Genomic DNA, 13,094 nt, shown 5'->3' with positions numbered 1-13,094 from the left:
GGGTTAAATGCTCTGCCTTCGGCTCAGGTCATGATCCCAGGGTCCTGGGCTCCAGCCCCACATCAGGCTCCCTGCTCAGCGGGGAGCCTGCTTCTCCCTCTTCTCCTCCTCTCTCCATTTCTGCTCTCTCTCAAATAAAAAAAAAAAGCTCAGAACAGTACTTGGCATGTAACAAAGCCACACACACACACCCAGTTTGTTATGCTTAAACTCCACTCCAGTCTCCCCCTATATCTTCAGGTCCAGCAAGAGTTTAAACCACTATCACGGGGCTTCGGCGAATAGAGCCCATCTGCCTGGGTTCTGATCCCACAGCCACCATTAACTAGCTGCGTGATCTTGGACAAGTAATTGAACCTCTCTGTTCTTTAGTTTCCTCATTTGTAAAACACTAGTGATAAGAATATTGGGACCTGATGAGAGTATTATCAAAAAAGGGGGGGCACCCGGGTGGTTCAGTGCGTTAAGCCTCTGCTTTCGGCTCAGGTCATGATCTCAGGGTCCTGGGATAGATCCCTGCATTGGACTCTCTGCTCAGCAGGGGGCCTGCTTCCTCCTCTCCTCTGCCTGCCTCTCTGCCTACTTGTGATCTCTGTCAAATAAATAAATAAAATATTTTTAAAAATTATATATTATTTACATATTATAAAAAACACAATACTTCAATTTTGGGATTTGAGTATTTTCAGGCACTGAAATAGTTTTGACCAAGTGATTTTTTTTTTTTAAAGGAGCTGTTCAGCTTCCAAGGTTATCTTGACTTTGAATTAAATGAAAAACAAAGCTATTTTCAACCAAAGAGGAAATTTAGACAAAACTCTAGTATTCTTAGATATGCCTTGTTTACTTCGGAGAAAAATGGAAGGAGAGGAAAATGGGATCAGTTAAGTGGATATGGGAATTTAAACTGAACCTGTAATTTATTTCTTTAAAAAGGAGATCGGATTCAAATTTAGCAAAATATTGTAACAAAATAGGAGATGCTTATCATTCTGTATTTTCATTTATTTTTTTTTAAGATTTTGTTTATTTATTTGACAGAGACAGAGAGATCACAAGATCATAACCTGAGCCGAAGGCAGAGGCTTTAACCCACTGAGCCACCCAGGCACCCCTCATTCTGTGTTTTTACAAAGGAGAGGTCAATTTATTAAAAAGGCTCATTACTTCTTTAATTCATTGGAAGGCTCTATAATCATCCTAATGTAAAACTCTGTTACCCATAATTCTAGAAGAGTCTCCAGGCTACCCTCCACATCTCCAACCCATCTCATCCTAATTACATACTGCCAGACTAATCAGCCAAGAACCAACACTAAAGCCCAGTTCCATTTATATCAAATATAAAGGTTAGGAATTAGGTTCCAAAAGCCAGAGATCAAAATATTTTCAGATTGAAATACTCTCTCCATTTCTCTGAATCTAAGTTTGGATACAGGGTTAAAAAAAAAAAAATGGGAATAACTACCTCAAACAATCCTTGAAAGATTAAGAGTTTTGGGTTTTTTTTTTTTTTTTTTTTTTTATGAAAGCATCTATTAACATATCTGGATAGCTGGCACATGATCACTCAATAAACAAGAGATTTCCTTTTTCCTTTACGTAATCTTTTTTTTTTTTTTTTAGATTGTTTTTAAAAAATTTATTCCTTTGAGAGAGAGAGCACCGCCAATGAGGTCAGGAGCAAGAGGAGGGTCATTGGGAGAGGGAGAAGCAGACTTCCCACTGAGCAGAGAGCTCAACCCTGGGATCTAGCCCTGGGCCAAATGCAGATGACACCCAGGAGCTCCTCCTTTATGTAATCTTCACTGCCACAGCAGTCCATACACTATACTTGAGCTAAAATTTAAAAAAAAAAAACTTCATTATTCTTTTGTACACTGCCCATTCAGTTTCATTTCCCTGATCAGTTTCGTTTTCCATTTTATTTTTCTATTTCTCCCACCTTAAATTTCCTGTCCATATTCATCATCTATTTCTATCTTATTTATTCTTCAAGGCCCAGCTCCAATTCTATTTGTTACGTAGTCTTCCTGACTTTCAATTTCTATGGCTCTTAAAAAGCAGTGTCAGATAATTGACCATTAATTGTTCTTTACTTGTATCACTTTTTAAAAAAGATTTATTTATTTGATAGAGACACAGTGAGAAAGGGAATACAAGCAGAGGGAGTGGGAGAGGGAGAAGCAGGCTCTCCGCTGAGCATGGAGCCCAATTCGGGGCCGATCCCAGGACCTTGGGATCATGACCTGAGCCCAAGGCAGATGCTTAACAACTGAGCCACCCAGGTGCCCCATTTGTATCTTATTTTATTTTTTAAGTAGGCTTCAAACCCAGCATGGAGCCCAATGCAGGGCTTGAACTCACCACCCTGAGATTAAGACTCGAGCTGAGATGAAGAGTCAGATGCTTAAAAAGTTGAGCTACCTTGGTGCCCCTCTTTATTTGTATTTTAAATATTATTATTAATTTTGAACTATATTCATACATTTTCCTACTTAATAAAATACTAATAATACAGGGGCGCCTCAGTGGCTCAGCCATTAAGTGTCTGCCTTCAGATCAGGTCACGATCCCAAAGTCCTCCAATGGAGCCCCACATTGGGTCCCCTGCTCAATAGGAAACCTGCTTCTCCCTTTCCCACCTTCCCTGCTTGTGTTCCCTCTCTTGCTGTGTCTCCATCAATAAATAAATAAAATCTTTTAAAAAAAAAAACCTAATAATTCGTATAAAGCTAAACAGGTCTTTGACTATTACCATCCGTCCCTGGCCCCTCCTGTAGGGGGAGCCAGTACTGTTGTGATGTATCCTTCCAGATCTTTACTGGAGAGAGTTTTGCTTTCTTTTTTTTTTTTATATATAGGGTATCATATGGCACAAACTGTTCTGCAACTTGCTTATTTCACTTAATATATCTTGGATTTCCTTTCAATACATATAGATCTATATATATGTTTTTTGTTCCTGTTTTACTGAGAAACAACTGACATCACTGTAAGTTTAAGATACACAGCATGATGGTTTAATTTATATATACAATCAACCTTTGAACAACACACGTTTGAACTGAGCAGGTCCACTTATATGCAAATTTTTTTTAGTAAAATCAGTACAAAATTGTGAATTTATTTTCCCTTTATGATTTTCTTTTGTCTAGCTTTATTCTTTTGTAAGAATATATTTTGTAATACATATAACATACAAAATATGTGTTATTCAATTATGTTATCATTAAGGCTTCTGGTGAAAAGAAGCCTATTATTAAGTTTTTGGTTTTTTTTTTTAAGATTTTTATTTATTTATTTGACAGACAGATCACAAGTAGGCAGAGAGAAAGGAAGGGAAGCAGGCTCCCTGCTGAGCAGAGAGCCCGACGTGGGGCTCGATCCCAGGACCCTGAGATCATGACCCGAGCTGAAGGCAGAGAAAAATGTGAAGCAGAAACCATAAAATAAAACCACTATTTACATTAAAGAGATCTTATGATTAGCTGAAAGCTAAAAGGCCTATGTATCTAAGCATAGGATTTTTCATTTACATTATAATTTTCATATTCTTCAGGACATTTGATATGACCATGCCATAGTTTTGTTTGGTAAGATCCAGTGCTCACTAAATTATCTGGTGTAAAAGGTCCCATGCAGGATTAGCTATGGTGACCTACCTGTCTCTTCTTTTCTACCAGAAAAATATTCTTTTCTCCATTAACTCTCTCAGTACTAACTGGCAGTAAATAGAAATTGACTAATGAAAAAAAATATTTTAGCATAATCTGCACTAAATTATGTATCAATCTTTCATTCTGGGGAAAATATATTTATAAAAAATAACCAGACACATGAAATATGTAAAAACAATTAAACAAGCAAATCATGCTGTCTCTCTAAGACAATTAAAGAAATCTAATATAGATAATCCAGGGAGGGACTATGAAAATCTAAAATGGTGAAATATAATACTTACATTCTTTGGTTAGTTCAATGTATCTTACAAGTAAAATCTGAAAGAATCAAATGAAGACAAATTCCTTTTCATCAGGTTCTCTAGGCTCTGATTTTTTAAACAGGAAAGATAGAGGGAAAATAATTCTAGATCAAGGATATATCCACATAGGCTTTCTTTTTTTTTTTTAAATTTTATATTTATTTGACAGATAGAGATCACAAGTAGGCAGAGAGGTAGGCAGAGAGAGAGAGAGAGAGAGAGGAGGAAGCAGGTTCCCCGCTGAGCAGAGAGCCCCATGTGGGGCTCAATCCCAGAATCCTGAGATCATGACCTGAGCCGAAGGCAGCAGCTTTAACCCACTGAGCCACCCAGGCGCCCCTCCACATAGGCTTTCTAATGACCTCGTAGAAAACTTGAAGGAACTAATCAAAAATCCTTTAAGAAAGAAAAGATAGGGGCACCTGGGTAGTTCAGGGTTAAGCCTCTGCCTTGGGCTCAGTTCATGGTCTCAGAGTCCTGGGATTGAGCCCCGCATCCGGCTCTCTGCTTGGCAGGGAGCCTCCTTCCCCTACTCTGCCTGTCTCTCTGCCTACTTGTGATTTCTCTCTGTGTCAAATAAATAAATAAAAAGAAAATTGAGCAGATAGTACAAGGTGTTCTCTTCAGTTTCCCCTGTTGTGAACATCTTGTATTAGTGTGGTACATTTGTTGTAATTGATCCAATATTGATCCAATACTATGAACTAAAGTCCATAGTTTACATATGGGTAGTAACAAATACATAATGTATTGCACATTACAGTATCAAACAAGTATAGCTTAACTGCTCTAAAAATCCCTTGTGCTCCTTCCTTTCCCCAGGTAATTTTTTTTTTAAGATTTTATTTATTTATTTGACAGACAGAGATCACAAGTAGGCAGAGAGGGAGGTAGAGAGAGAGGAAGGGAAGCAGGCTCCCTGCTGAGCAGAGAGCCCGATATGGGGCTCGATCCCAGGACCCTGAGATCATGACCTGAGCCGAAGGCAGAGGCTTTAACCCTCTGAGCCACCCAGGTGCCCCAGGTAATTTTTTTTTTTCACGCCTTCCTTTCCCCAGGTAATTTTTAAAAAATTTTTCTCTATAGTTTTACCTTTTTCAGAATGACATATAGAGTCATACAGTATGTAGCTTTTTCAGAATGCCATCTTTCATTAAATAGTAAGTATTTAAAGTTTAACTATGTTTTTGTGGCTTGATAGATTATTTCTTTTTTGTGGCTTGATAACTTTTTTAAAAAATCAATAAATAATATTCTACTGTACTGTTGTACCAAAGTTTGTTTAACTATTCACCTACTGAAGGACACCTTGGTTGCTTCCAGTTTTAAGTATATTTTTAATTTGAAAAAATAATAGTTTCAGTTGAAGATGAAAGTCTCAAACACTTGTCTCCTCATCTTCCTGAGAATTTTTTACATGAGAGTAAAGGTATAAAAGGACTAAACCCATAATGGGTACTGAGGACTAGATGAAATTTCAACATATTTCTGAAAGAAAGTAGCATGAAACAAAGCACAGTAAGCCAAAACCCTATTTATCCCAATAACATCTACATTTGGTTCCAGCAATCCCACTCTGGGTATATGCTAAAAGAACTGAAAGCAGGTGGGATGTCTGGGTGGCTCAGTTGGTTAAGAATTGAAAGCAGGGTCTTGAGATATTTGCACATCTGTGTTCACAGCAGCACTATTCACAACAGCCAGGGGGTGGATGCAACCCAAATGTCCACTGATGAATGAAAGGAATATGAAGTGTGATTGACCATATTATTCAGCCTTAAAGAAGGAAATCCTGTCATAGGCTACAACAAGATGAACCTTTAACACATCATACTAAGTGAAATAAACTGTCACAAAAAGACAAATACTGTATGATTCTCTTTTTATGAACTATCTAAAGTAGTCAAATTCACAGAAATGGAATAGAATTGTGATTACCAGTGAGTGAGGGGAGAAGTAAAAGGGGACTTACATAACAGCTGGGTTTCAGATTTGCAAGCTGAAAAAGTTCTAGAGATCCATTTCACAACAATGTAATATAATTAACACTTCTGAACTGTACACTTAAAAATCATTAAGATGGTAATTTTAGTTTATATGTTTTTTCGCCACAATAAAAAAATTACTAAATCTTATGTTTTGTCTTCAGGTTGATCTTCAAAATTGAACATAATGTAAACATAAGTTAAGATCATCTAAATATTGTTCATTGTGAATCCCTGTAGTGGATTTGAATAAAATTTGCTTCTGTTCAGGCCCACCTATGTTTCCTGAAGGTATTGAGATCAAAATGCATTTTTTCTTAAACTCTGTCAATTCATTGTTCAAAATCATGCCCTGTTTTCGTTTGCTTCATGTTCAAACCATAACCTGCTTACTCGGGTCCTCCTTCCTACCCTCTTCCCTCCCTCTTCCCCTCCCTTCTTCTCTACTATCCATGGATAACTGCCTTTCTTTTTTAAATGTTGTTGCCAGAAAAACACACCATCTTCACCATATCATTAACATCTTCCAGCTTTTTATTATTTATGGCATAGACACATTTCCTGAAGCCCAGTGTGGATCTAGCACACTATGGTCATCTGGGATTTCTTTACATTGGGGTAATTCATCCATGTCAGTGCCAGTGTCCTCTTAAAATAAATGGTCAATTGGGAGCTCTGATTTGTGAATTGGGCTTATTGTTCTGTAGACTTTGTTAGCACTAAGTACATTATTTAAACTTTTAAGAGAATAACTAAAACGTAACTACTGAAATTTAGGAGAGATAGAGAATTGTGTAAGTGAGCTCTGAGTTTTTATAGCACATATTTGACAAATAATAACCTAAGTCAGGACGCCTGGGTGGCTCAGTTGGTTGGACGATTGCTCAGGTCATGATCCTGGAGTCCCGGGATCGAGTCCCGCATCAGACTCCCAGCTCCATGGGGAGTCTGCTTCTCTCTCTGACCTTCTCCTCGTTCATGCTCTCTCTCACTGTCTCTCTCTCAAGTAAATAAATAAAATCTTAAAAAAAAATAATAACCTAAGTCAAGGACTACTGGTACTGGCATATCATTTAGTCTTTTGATGGTAACCATGAGAATAACTAAAAACAAACAGCTCAAAATGGCTTCTAAGGAGCAAATAAAAAATGAGAAGTGGTTAGGAACATTGTTTTCTATTATGTTCTCTTTTGTACTTTTTTTTTTTAATCACAAGCATGTATTTCTTTAAAATAAATAAAAATGCCTTGAAGATGAAATGGTGGAAACTGATGAGAAAATGTAAGAAGTCTGGAAACAAAAAGAAATAAGGAATTTCATTTCTAAGAAGTAAAATAAATTCAACCCCTTATTTATATGCACTAAATTTCTCAGAGGGAGAATGCTGTTGCCAGGGAGACTAAAGCAAACTGTTGATCTGCAAATTCAACTCTTTAAAAAAATTCCATGACATTTATTCTGCAATTACATCCTACTCAGGTTTAACAAAAGCCAATAAAATAGCTTTAAATTAAGTCCTTGAACCTGGGGTATGTTACTAACATTTACTAAATATTCAGGTTATAGAGTATAGTGCAGTAATAAGAAAACTAGAGTAAAGGTCAGGTTCTAATTCTAGTCCCAACTCTACTGCTTAAAAGTCATACATCCTTGGGTAAGTCATTTACCTTTTCTTAAACTAAGTTTATTTACTTGTAAAAATGGGGATAACTACTGCCTGGCTTGCCTACCATTCAGGGTTGCTGTGAGTATCAAATGAGATTTAGATCATTTTACAAAAGTTTGAAACATTACACAAATAAATTCAACTAGTAAGTACTAATATTTCCCCCAAATTAATAAAACCATATGTATTCCATACTCTTCATTGATTAAAGACCAAGTTAATTAGAAAAATGTGAACCAAAAGAGTAATATAAACTAGTATTGTAAAACTTGGATTGAACTAGGTGGCAGATGGATGCTGTGGTCCAGACTCTACCACAACTTCTTCAGGTCTCTATACAATGAAATTACACTAGACCGCCTTTGTAGATGTGCTTCTTGGATATATTTTCTATCACACAATGATGATTTAAAAGGGAATTCATTCACCACTAGTTTCCTGGGCTATATTTTGCTTGAAAAAGTTTCACTGCTAGATATCGGAAAATCACTGGCTTAAAGTCTTTTATTTCTAGTTTAAGGCATTTCAACCCTAACCTAACCTAACTCATCTTTAGCTTGACATTCTATCCTTTCTCAACATAGACCTACATTTTGAGACCAGAGTGCTCTACTTTCTATTTCTCAAAATGCCATGGCCAATCTCTGCCTGCACATTTCGTCAATCTATAGCTGTTGCTCCTCCAACTGACTGAACAGCGCTGCCCAGTACTGTCCCACTCCCCACCCACACATTCACACACCCAAACTTGAGCAGTACTCAGTATCTCGGTTGTATCTGTTTTTAAAAAGTTAAAATTTACAGTAGATCAGAAACAGGTAATGGTTGTCATATTAAAGAGAATCTGGCTTCTAGGCCAGTCAAGACTTGTCTATAATGTGATAGAATGATGAAAACATTGAAAAAAAGAAATTGGAAGAAAGTGGGAGGCTTTAGCCCTAAAGCATAGAAGGGAAAGAGCACTTTAAAAGAGTCATCTGTGCATTACCTGGAGAAGGAACACCTTGAACTTCGGACTTGTTGGGTTCCAGTGGTAGGATAGTCCCATCACAGAAATGGATGCATTTACTTATTACTGGCCAATGCTGTTAAACATTTAAGCATGTATCTGAATCCCTGTGATCTGATTTCATGATTACTATAAATCTTCTTAGTCTTTGACTTCCCTTATGGTACTTCTAGCAAATACCCTGACTAGAGACAAATCCACTTACATTACATCTATACCCTAAATTAATAAAACTGCATTCTGAATTCAGACATCAGTTTCAGTTTCTTGAGGAGGGTCAATCCATCCCGAGACAAGACAAACTAACAAAGTCTGAAGGCATAAAAACTCAGGGTCAGATAAGGAACTACAGTAAATTAAACAACAGAATGCCACCGCATAGAAACTATGTGGGGTACTCCAGACTGCCCCAATAAAAACCCTGTCTCATTGCATTATTTTCTTTTTAACACTTACATACACCTTTATTCAAGGCCACTAAACACATACTAAAGCTCTTCTATGACATGGTCTCACATACCTTTCCAAAAATTTCTCTTACCCAAAGCTACAGCAGAAACAAATGCTCTAAGTACACCAAGTTTCTATCTCTGCTTAGAATAGCTCCTCTCTATGTTGGCAAGTCTAAATATTAACTAATTCTGAGAGTTTAACACAAATAATACTTTTTTTCATGAAGACTTTTCTAAGTACACCACCCTACCACAGCTAAAACTAGCAATTTTGGTGATATGGGCAAGCAGAGTCATTAAGAATCAGCCACATTTTATAGGTTCCTTTTTTTCACTAAAGAGATATTAATCAGGTAGTAAACTCAGTTTCTGTTCTAAGAGACAATATTTGTTGTCAGCCTGTAATATAATAAATGCTGTAAGTTTGATCCATTATTTCACATTTCCGCACTCTAAATTTCAGTGCCCTGGGATATAGCCTAGGTTAACCACACTATCAACCTACAGTAAATACACCTTTTTTACCAATTAAAAGTATTATTTCCCATATGAGAGGGATCAATTAATTACTTATTTTTATTAAATAATTATTAAAATTATTTAGATTTATTCCCTGGGCAAGGGCACTTAGTTGCTCCCTTTGTGAGCTTTTGTTTCATTTTCCCTTCTACGTTCTCTGAAGATAGAATCCCTATCTATTTCATTTTTGTATCTTCCACAGGTTTAGCTAGTATTTTTTTTAGCTAGTACTTTATATAGAAAGGGTACTTTAGGGGCGCCTGGGTGGCTCAGTGGGTTAAGCCTCTGCCTTCGGCTCAGGTCATGGTCTCAGGGTCCTGGGATCAAGCCCCGCATCGAGCCCCACTTTGGGCTCTCTGCTGGGTGGGGAGCTTGCTTCCCCCTCTCTCTCTGCCTGCCTCTTTGCCTACTTGTGATCTCTCTCTCTGTCAAATAAATAAATAAAATCCAAAAAAAAAAAAAAAAAGAAAAGAAAGGGTACTTTAAAAATAATTTAAGAATTTCTCTTCTATTTTCAGTGAAGGTTCCCCCTCAGTCTTTTTAAATGTATCCCATTTTATAAAGTCTTCCTTGATCATCCTGGCCCACAGATCACTCTTACTTTTGAATTCCTGTAAGGACTGCCTATAAATGTTTAATTGCCACAAATACTGTCCCAGTGTTATTTTTTGTGTTTATATGAATTTTATAGTCTTTTCATATTTTCATATATCCCAGTATCTAGACACAGCATAGACAATTAATAAATATTATTTCATTCAATCAATCTTTAAAAAAAATCAAAGATTCGTTAAGAAAAGCATAGTCAAAACTGGCACCTAAAAAGAACAAAAGATCTCACCCATGGCAATGAAAACAAATTCCTATTGCTGGGATCAAAAGCTGTGACATGCATAGTAGTTACTAGCAAATTAAATTGTGTTGGAATTCTACAAGTGTTTTCAAATTTCATGAGTCCTCTTTTCTCTTCAGGGACACATAAGTGCCCAAAAACATTCATTTCCTGAAAATACCAATGAAAGCAGATGGCTTTAAAATAAAACAACTAACCTTATTAAACATATAAGATTATCATTCATTTGCAATTTGGTAAGGTTTCCATGCTGGAGACATTTATATAGTCAGTTTGTAGTACATTTGTTTTTATTGTATGCTGAGCATTAGCTCTTGTACTAAGCTATTCTCGGGCAAATGGCTTTAAAGTTACTTGCTTTTTATACATTCTTATGGTAATTAATGAGATATCAAAAATTCTGCACACTTGACTTAAAAAAATATTATGGTCAAATCCTATAATAAGGGAGTTAGTTCTTTAATTTGATATTTGAATCACAACACTCTCGAGTCTTCCCACTCCAAGTGTGGTCCACAGACCAGCAGCACTGGTATCACCTGGGAGCTCACTCTTGAGGCAGAATCTTAGACCCTACCCCAGGCCTATTAAATATGAATCTCCATTTTAGATCCCTAGGTGATCTGTAAGCACTTTAGGTTTTGAGAAGCACTAGTTTACACTCCAGAGGAAAAACAGAATGTCCGAGATGCCTATGAACAAGCAACAATAACTAACTTATTGTAATTGCTTATTTTTTGGTCTTATCTGCTAACTGAAGGCTTGTTGAGGTCAAACCTTTCTATTTCCTCACCAGTAGTATTCATCCCTAACAGGCTCGGAAAATATTGACCCAATGCTCCATAAATATTTTTTGCTAAATATATTAATGAAAATCAGACTTTTTCTGAAAGCAAAAATCAGACTTTTTCTGAAAGCAAATCCTTTAGAAAATTCTTGTGTACATGGTTTCACATACTGCCATACTAATTCCTTAATTCACTATTATTAATTCCATTTAAAATACCTTGCCTTCTCTACTTCAACAAATGCATTTAATGCACTTGACAAGCAAAAGCTTGGATCATGTTCTCCTGTTGGAGTCACCAACGGCCTCTTCTACAAGTAAGAGAGCTGAATTTTAATTCTGGCTTTCACAGATCCATCACATATGCCTTCACATGATGAAATCACCCCAACAACTCCGAGGCGGTGGCAGGAGTAGAGGAAGAAAAGGAATGGGTAAAGCAAAAACACTTCCGTATCGGGAACATCAAGTGAAACCATGAAAACATGATTCTTTGAAAAGGATAGTTCCAGAAAATAACTCCCGGCAAGAGAAATAAAGAGGTAAAGGAACGCTTACCTTTCTCAAGAGCAAAAGGTGATACTAGAGAATACCAGGGAGTGATAAAAAACCAGTGACTACCTAGCGACAGAAGGTGGAAACACACCAGACCAGAAGTAAAGCGGAGAGCGGTTAAGGACATCTAAAAAGGGTACCAACAACCACTTTCAGGTTTGCAGAGAAGGAAGTCAAGGGAGGAGAAAGGAAATAGCTCTATGAAGGGTTTAACTTACGACGATGATGATAATTATAATTATTTTTTATGAGAGAGAGACGCCGTGCTGTTGAAGGGCAGGGAGTGGGTGAGAAAGGGAGACTGCTATCCCGCGCACTGCAAAAAGAAGGGAGACTACTGGCAGCCCTGCTCAGCCGGTCCCGGGGAGGCGGCCCAAGCATAGGTGGGTGGCAACGCCCGGCTCCGCTGGTCCCCGCCCGGTGGCTTGAGCCATCTCCTCTGCAGCCTGCCGAGCACCGGGTGGGGTCGGGAAAAAGCGGACCGCGTATGCGAGGGCATGCGGGAGGACAGGGCTGATGCCGGGCTGACCAGGTACCCACCTTATCCCAACGAAGCCACTGCCCGATGGCCGTGTCTAGCTGAGGATCCCCGGTGTGGTAGGGGGCGTGGAGCAGGTTGGAGTTCAGGTCCCCCTCTGCATTTTCAGCCATGGCAGCGAGACTGGGGTGTGAGGGCCTGGGGGGCCGCGAAGACACTGGGTTGGGGGGGGCCTGAGATGCGCTCACCAGGGTTCTGACGCCCCCTCCTCAATGAAGGGCATCGGAGACCGACCAACCACGGGATGTCTGAGCCAGCTCCTGCTGCAGCTTTGGGGAAGCAGAAAAGAGGGGGATGAGGCTGCCCGCTCCCACCAAACCAGCTCCAGGTCTTTTTCTGCACGAACCGACTGAGGCGGTCGCACAGCGAGAGAACAACAACAGTCCCAGATGTCTGGGTCGTGGCCGCCGCCGCCGCCGCCGCCGCCGCCCTACGCCCCGCCCCACCTCCAGCGCCACAGGCCCCGCCCCTTCCCGCCCCTTCCCGCCCCTTCCCATTTAAGTCGCTGGGGCGTGAAGCCTGAGCCAGAGAGCGCGCTCGCGGTTCGTCTGTAGCAGTACGATCTCGGATCAGCCAGGGTGGTGAGGGGTTGGGTTTTTTTTTTTTTTTAATTTGCCTCTTGCCTCGCGTCTTATCCTTGTTACAGTACCCACGCACTCCCACGCGTCTCCTTTTCTCAATCAGCTGACGTATCCACCGCCAGTACCCCACTTCAGCAATCGCTCCGTGCACCATTGGCGCGCGC

The 13,094-nt window shown here is 38.9% G+C and overlaps 1 protein-coding gene across 5 annotated transcripts in view; it reads right to left on the bottom strand.

Annotated features, from left to right (window-relative positions):
* Positions 1-13,088, bottom strand: part of PGM2L1 (phosphoglucomutase 2 like 1) — a 49,453-nt gene extending 36,365 nt beyond the window's left edge. For 2 of the 5 annotated variants that reach the window (XR_009344484.1, XM_059132767.1), the window contains exon 1: positions 12,352-12,574. Coding sequence is in view for 2 of the 5 variants with exons in the window: in XM_059132767.1 (XP_058988750.1) it covers positions 12,352-12,462 (111 nt within the window). In the remaining 3 variants the exon portion in view is untranslated. Of the gene's footprint in view, positions 1-11,814; positions 11,951-12,029; positions 12,147-12,351; positions 12,619-12,998 lie in introns of those variants that run through there. The other 3 variants (XM_059132737.1, XM_059132745.1, XM_059132754.1) reach the window with 3 other exon arrangements.
* Between the last annotated feature and the right edge of the window lie 6 nt (positions 13,089-13,094).

Source organism: Mustela lutreola, chromosome 1, assembly GCF_030435805.1.
Source record: "Mustela lutreola isolate mMusLut2 chromosome 1, mMusLut2.pri, whole genome shotgun sequence".
In the NCBI taxonomy this organism is placed as follows: Eukaryota; Metazoa; Chordata; class Mammalia; order Carnivora; family Mustelidae; genus Mustela; species Mustela lutreola.
Note: the sequence above shows the minus strand (reverse complement) of the source record. Positions and strands in the feature narration are given on the sequence as shown.